The 7,571-nt window shown below is 33.0% G+C and overlaps 1 protein-coding gene across 1 annotated transcript; it reads left to right on the top strand.

Annotated features, from left to right (window-relative positions):
* Positions 1–1,182: 1,182 nt before the first annotated feature.
* On the top strand, positions 1,183–7,120 carry TRIADDRAFT_52268 (uncharacterized protein; the record flags this gene model as incomplete). The annotated part of the gene is made up of 25 exons (XM_002108818.1): positions 1,183–1,238; positions 1,893–1,938; positions 2,005–2,174; positions 2,653–2,739; positions 2,883–2,913; positions 3,053–3,146; positions 3,369–3,472; positions 3,635–3,688; positions 3,810–3,875; positions 3,971–4,023; positions 4,127–4,215; positions 4,339–4,421; positions 4,732–4,779; positions 4,855–4,923; positions 5,010–5,080; positions 5,189–5,306; positions 5,616–5,695; positions 5,823–5,949; positions 6,019–6,081; positions 6,163–6,303; positions 6,385–6,492; positions 6,585–6,671; positions 6,744–6,820; positions 6,889–6,945; positions 7,018–7,120. The coding sequence occupies 25 exons, from the start codon at positions 1,183–1,185 to the stop codon at positions 7,118–7,120; spliced, it is 2,082 nt and encodes a 693-aa protein (XP_002108854.1).
* Positions 7,121–7,571: the final 451 nt, after the last annotated feature.

The raw sequence follows: 7,571 nt of genomic DNA, 5'->3' as shown, positions 1-7,571 counted from the left end.
ACACCATTAAGGGATATGGTAAGGTTGTCTTGAACTTTGTAATAGCGTTATCACACTTTCTATCTTTACAAGGAATGCCTTGTATTCTTGCGCTAAAGTTGACACAGGATTGTGCACAAGATACAGCCGTTATCGTGCCATCATCTACAGTTGTTGATGAAAAGTCCAACTTTTCATCAATCAAGACCAACTGCGATAGTGGAACGACAATATCATTTGTTGGTGTATTCAAAAAGTACCCCCAAAAAATTGCATACTCTTTTATGACCAATAAATCCACTTTTATCGGATAGTGATATAAAATGCCTGGTTGACTTGGCTTCTTCTAGTGCTTGAGTAGTGATAGAGTAATTGCAGAATCAAATATCAAGTCTGTTAGACTGCATGAAATAAATACAGTCCCCCTCCCGCTAATACAGACTACACAGACCACTTGACTGTGCTCTACTGTATGATAGCACTTTCACCTTAACTTAAGCCATCACTTTCGTCAGTCTGATCGCATGAGCTTTTTTCACTTTTTCTATCCCTCACACTTGACCAATGTCAACGCCACAATTGACTACTTTACTACCAGGATCAGGCTGTCAAGTTGACGCTAGATTTGTCAACATGAATGCAAAGGCTTGCAATAGTTCCCTAGCCTACTACACGGACAGTCTGCAATTGTCGTTTTTTGTCGACCGTTCATTCCACACACCATGGACAGCAATCAGATAAGAAATCAATTAATTATTTACAAATCGATCTCGACATACTACAGAGAAAGTATGACTACAACTCTACTTAACATCAGATAATATGATTATGATAGACGGTATCGATATCAAGCTCTACAGTAAAATCGGATAGTCAATTGTCTCCAATTCTGAATACGACAAGATATTGCAAGAAGCTAGCTAGATGCCACAGATAAAAGAGAAGAATTCATAGTTGCACTTAAACTGCCATGGGGATCAAGTCCAATATCAGACGGATAATATAAAATTCGTTGGGTCCGTCTATTGGACATGATCCCTGTAATAAATAGTTCATGGACCTGCAATGATTTGAAATGAAATAGAGTAATATTTATGCTTAAGAGTAAATAGGATCCAATAAGATTAACCTTACTATATGTAGCTGAATACTCGGGATAGCTGGTTATTTCTAGATGTTAGTTAAAGTATTCCAACACGCATCATGGCCACTTTAAAATTCGCTACCAGTATATGGCATCTATCAATGCGTGCTAGACGGTATAGACGAAAATATAATGCACAGTATTCGCCCTTGGCTTTGTTGCTATCAATAATTCCACTCTAGTAAACAGGCTAATCCATTTTATCTACCAGATGATTACGGTAATCATGGAGATTTTCTCCCTCTTCAATCCAATACATATTTATTCCATTCAATGGCATGTAATGTATTAAGATTAATAAATTATTCAAAGAGGGTCCTTGCATCGGTATAACAAGAATGGTTTTACCATAGTATAATCGGATCTGGGATAATTTCTAACCAACAAAATCGATAACCTCTAAAAATGACTCAAAAACCATTATAAACTGATCAATCCTAATGCGTGTTATCCATTGTAGTGCACGATTAAAGATGTATACGAGTATACCTGTCGTAATTTGACCAGCACATTAAAAATGTCCTTGACCATATCTTTGGGCAATAAATTAATAACTAGTAGTTGAAACCGAATAGCTTCTGCTAACTTATTGTTCAGAATTATGTTAAATGGTTTCAGGTACTTATACAAAGGGTGAGTATTGTATTTATAATTTACAACCATTACCGTCTTACTCATAAATAAAGTAATTACATAAATGGTAACCATGTTCATTTCATTTTCAAGTTAAATTGAAAAGTTCACTTTGTCCGACGGTATATCTACATAGCATGTATAATATATCCAACTCAGCTTCGTTAAACTGTTTATCAATGGTTGGTCTAAGCTTTGCAAATAGCGATATAATTTTAATAACTGATTATCTCAATTCATGGATGTAGAATTACCCCGACAGAAGATACGACGGTCGTAATAAAAGTAGAGGACCTGTTTATAGGAACCAACGTGAATTTAACAACAATACCGGAAGAGGTCGAAACTACTATAGTAATGATAAACCTCGTAATCGTGGTTATCCACCACGCAATGCAGCTAATGGATACGTTAACAGGTAATTAATTCATGTCTATTTGACAATCACTAATCTTTAAATGATACTGACAGTTATAAAATACCTACTGCAATTATGGGGAAAAATAATATAATTAAAAGATGGAAAAGCCGTTAACGGATGATTATACACATTGCTACAGTAGTTTTTATGTGTGCGATCGGTAAAATTGATTTTGGCTACATTACCAGTTTACAGCAAGCAACGATACTATTGTACCTATACTATATGAGAACACGAATATTGGCAGTAATGAATACCATAAGTTCATACAGATATGAATGTATGTTATTAATATGTTACTGCTGTAGAGTGCAGTATCTCATAAATTTATTTTCTTTACCTAGCCTAATGCATACGACCTAGTGAAACTTCTCTAATACATTTGTAATTTATGATCGGAGTGAAAGTTTATTATTTAAATGATCTTAATACACGTAAATATTAATATTGTCTATTATATTCTTGGATACATAAGTTACAATGACAATAGCAATGCCAATAAACAAGCCAACAGCGCACCCAATCCAACTACAGATATGAAAATGTTCATGTCTAAGTTAAGGTAATGTTGAATGCCCCGTGATAAACTTAAATTACTTTATGAAGCGTCATTTATGATCAGTATTGGTACATTAAATACTGAAATAACTACGCAAGATAACGACCACTATGTACTTTACTAATGTGTCTCTCGACTATGGTTAGCCATTCCAACGGCAAGATTGTTACTATGACGGTAAGGAAAGATTTATTTCTTGGATAGTATCGTATTAGTCTAGATGAGACGTACCGTAAAGTAGCCGTTCAGGTGTAAAGTTCAGTTGTAAAATTTGACGATATCGTCGGCTAATATACTTCAATTTTAAATATACCAGCATATGTATGGATATATCTCAGCTGTACATGGAGAACTCTTATTTTTCCCATATGATCAATATAATGGCAATATCAATAAGGTTCAAGTTGGAGGTAAAGAACCAGCTATAGGATTTACTAAATCATTATACTTACACAGATAATGGTGTTTGCGTAACACACTTAACCGTAAGATAATGTACGCATATAGTTTTAGAACTATCGATGTTGGGATGCTCATTTCATAGCCATAGTATTGATAACTTAATTATCATAATCTGTCATAAAATATTTAGAACAGTTTATATGACGTATGAAACTTTGAATATCTATTAGATAAAGTGAGTTTTGACATCAAGTATGAAAGCGATCGCCCTTATGGTATCTCTAATTGTCGTATTGCTTACAACATTCAATTGCTTCCAAAAATGATGGAACAGGTCAATAAAAATAAATCGCTTTAACTATAGCAAATAGTAATTTCAAAGTAATTTAGTAGTTCCTTGGATGGTTGTATCCATTATTACGATATTGAAGCCTCGCAATAGCGTTAATACTTCCATTTGTGCTGACTGATTTTATGTTTTCATTCTCCTAAGCAGAATGGTGATCGGACGGATGAACTTGCTAATGTAAATGATTCATCTGATTACGAGGTTCGTACATTACAAGATTTCCTAAACCTCTTGAATCTGTCTCAAGTATACCGTAATGTATATCTCCTACAATACTTTGATTGATGAAAGATTAATTCGATTTATCAAATTCTACATCTAGACTATTATTAATGAAAAGCCATTAGATGGTTCAATAATAGCAACATCAGAGAAGCTTACCGATCAGGTTAATATCTTTATAACGGAATTGATGCTACATTCTACCGTTTGCATCGTATTCCCTCGAATTTTTGAAATATTGATATCGTGTACGACTTTTAGGCTACCGACTTGGAGAATTCTGCTTTTGCTATAAAATATATTGACAATAATGGGTAAATTAATAGTTTTAAATTGATGCTAATATAACTACATATTTACAAGTATTACAGTCAGATCTAATTAGAAAACCGCTATCGCACCTATTTATTGCATTAGGCAAGAAAATACAATTACTCTTGAATTAAACACTGAAACTAGACAAAGTCTCCGTATTGGCGACAAAGTGCAATTTGATATTGCTACTGGTAAGGCACTTTCTAATTAGCAATAGCTTCGGATAAGTATATATATATATATAAAACGGCTACAAATTGTGCGCGTAATTCAAGACCCCGAATCCTGTATGTAATAATTACAATCACTTATAGACAAGAAAAATGGTCAGAAACATCCTATAAATCTTTTGATATGTAATGCAAATAATCTATCATCTAATGAAAGTAACAATAAGGTAGGTTATTAAAAATTTCATGACTTACAGTATAATATGCTATCAAATGCTCAACTATAATTACGTAATTGATAGTCAGTTTTTCACGTATGTACGTATAAGATATTAATAAATAATTCCGCCGCGAAATAATTTTAGGGGGTAATTTTAACTTATGGAGAGAGATCTGGTCTGATTGATTCTATATGCTGTGATTCATTGGTTCATTTTCCCATAAAAGAGATTATAAATCCAGTTCGTAAAAGATATTGAATTATTTGCTATTTTACATCGGTATGAAGCCATATTAAATTAAAATTTTTATTTATAGGATATGCAATTATCTGTGCTTAATCAAGTCGAATTTACTATGATGACTGTAAGAATTACTACTGATAGATTTGAATGTTAGATTAATAACAATATTAAAAGTTATTCAATCTTTATGTTTAAGGATCCCAATACTAATAAAAGTAATGCTATGGAAGTCAGAATATTACCGCACAATACCTTCGAATATGCGGTAAATTATAAAGATTACACTATAACTATCGTTTTCAATTATGGTTAGAGTTAATTGCTTTATGTGGCTATGTCCATTAACTTTAGGATATCGATACAATAATACATGATGGCTTGATTGAAAAAAGCTGCTTATCAGCTTTAACCTTTAGGAACGGGTAAATTGATAAAAATAATTTATAAAATACAGCACAAAATGGGTATTAGATATTTATGCATGGCTTTTTATATTGTTGTTCGTTGCCATGTGGTATGTGATAAAATAGGAAGGATACGGATGTTGGTCTTCTTTCTTATTATGATAAACAAGGCATTATACAAATTTTACGATATTTCCCTAAAGATATCTACTTAAGTAAATCCGTCCCTGAATTTGGAGATAAGGTAACAACTGATATATATATATAGTTAGTATTATCATAGTTTTAATTGCCTTTAAAGCTAGTACCAATTCGTCTTTGTGTCACTTTTATATACGTATATTCTAGGTAAGGTTTAATATACTTACGACGAAAAAACTAAAGAAAATCTTTGCAACTAATATAGTGGTTTCTAGCACAGAATCCAAGAAAACTCTTCGGGTATATAATAATGTGTCTACGGATAATTAGAAATGTGGTAGTCTGTTTCGATAATAATTTCGGAAATTTCTCTATTAATTTTAGCGATATAATAAAAAATTTCTATTTTCAGGGTTTTGTTGCAACTCTTAAGGATAACTACGGTTTCTTGGAAGACTATAACCATTGCCGTGAAATCTACTTCCATTACAGGTTAATATTTAATACAACGTTATTATTATGTCGATTCAAAGGATAGACATTTACTAAAAGTGATGCTACTGATTGTTTGTGTCAAGTATACTTAAGGCTTTATTTACATTTTATATTATACATGTAGCTCTGTTAAGACACCTCTGCAGTACTTAAATATAGGCACAGAAGTTGAATTTAGCTTGGAAGTCAGAAATGATAAAGTATGCGCCGAAAATGTTATACAATTGCCTACTGGAACTTTAGCGAAAGAGGTATGTGTAAAAATGTAAAATGTAGCCAATTTGATTGTATAATTAATACAATTACATAAAATTGCTTAGGTTATTTCGCCCGAAGTTTTAAACGGAACGGTTGAAAGGGCATTATTGGTACCTGAAAAGCAGGTCTGGCTGTTGTTATTGCATTACGAAATATACTCTAAGATTAATAGTATATAGTAAAGGCATTTTTTTCAAATTTTTAAGGGTATCGTATTTGAAGGAATTATTAAGCTTGGAGACCAATCGGAGAAAAGTGTTGATTCCGGTCAGACAACAACAAACAACTATTCCTTTCTATCGTCCAGCATGATCACATCGAAAGTTGTTCTTCAAGATAACGAAAAGGTATTTTAATTCTTAAATTAGATATTATAGGATCATTGATAAGTGAAACTTCATGCATAAATTGTTGGTATATCTTCTTAGGTTAAATTTCAATTAGCTACGAATCCCCAGACTGGAAAAGTCAGGGCAGTAAATGTAGAGCCTGTAAGGCAAGTTATGGTTGGTAGAATTGAATCCATGAAAGGGGACGTAAGTACAAAACTTTGATTATGTTCGTTATAGTTGTAGTGAATAAAGTAGACGTACACAGATTGATCTATTGCTCTTAATTGTTGCTGTAGTACGGATTCATCGAATATCACGAAGGTGAATTTAAGAACTTTTTCTTCCATATGAATGACGTCTCTCGAGCTGATGCTACATTCAAGGTGATTTCGCTTCTATTTTTTTCTTTATGAACAAAACATATTTAATAATAATAATCGTAATCTGGAAATTAGGTTGGTGATACTGTTCAATTCGTTATACAACAACAACGCAACGGAAAGACCCACGCGATACAGATTCGGACTATTAGGTATTTTGACATAGTAAACTCTCCTATTAATAAGACACGTTGATCTAATTACATTGAATCTGTCCTAGTTCGAAAGGAGAATATAAGGGCAATACTTTTTCCGGCTCGCTGATAAGTAATGAAAGGTTAGTGACGTACTATAGTAGCGTAACCGTTGATAACTGCATAGTAGTAACGAAGTTATTTAATCTTTCTAGAAATAATGTTAGTATAATAAGGCAACCGAAAGGACCTGATGGTACCCGAGGTTTCCAATATAAACGTCTGAGTAGTAACACTTCGGCTCAAGAATCGACTTGAATTCACCGTTCATTGTAATCTTGTCGCCATCAATATCAGGCTTAGATGCGAGAATTAGTCGAACAATTGTTGAGTCAACAATTCCATGTTGGGTATGCTAATGTGCCGATAGTTTTGTGCAATTTGCCGTATAATCGTTATAGTTCGGTTACGCGTATGTCATGTGCATACAGTTAAATTAATTAAAAGTAAATTTCAAATTTATACACAATTACTTGATAAAACATGGCGATCTAGTTGGATCGTTTGTGTTCGTTTGCTATGCTCTCTTATCGAAATTTAACACCAATTTAATAAAATATGGCAGAACTAGGGGCGTTATCGATTGCTAAGCGAGCAGCTATGGTCTTGTTAATATCGCTTGCTTAGTTAATTTGTCGCTAATCAATATAGAATGCTATATTTTGCATGATGAGGAGAGTTTGTATGCTGTTAACATGCTAAATTTAAA

The sequence above is a fragment of the Trichoplax adhaerens genome, genomic scaffold, assembly GCF_000150275.1.
Source record: "Trichoplax adhaerens TRIADscaffold_1 genomic scaffold, whole genome shotgun sequence".
Lineage (NCBI taxonomy): Eukaryota > Metazoa > Placozoa > Uniplacotomia > Trichoplacea > Trichoplacidae > Trichoplax > Trichoplax adhaerens.
The sequence above is the reverse complement of the archived record's forward strand: the minus strand, read 5'-3'. Positions and strand labels throughout refer to the sequence as shown.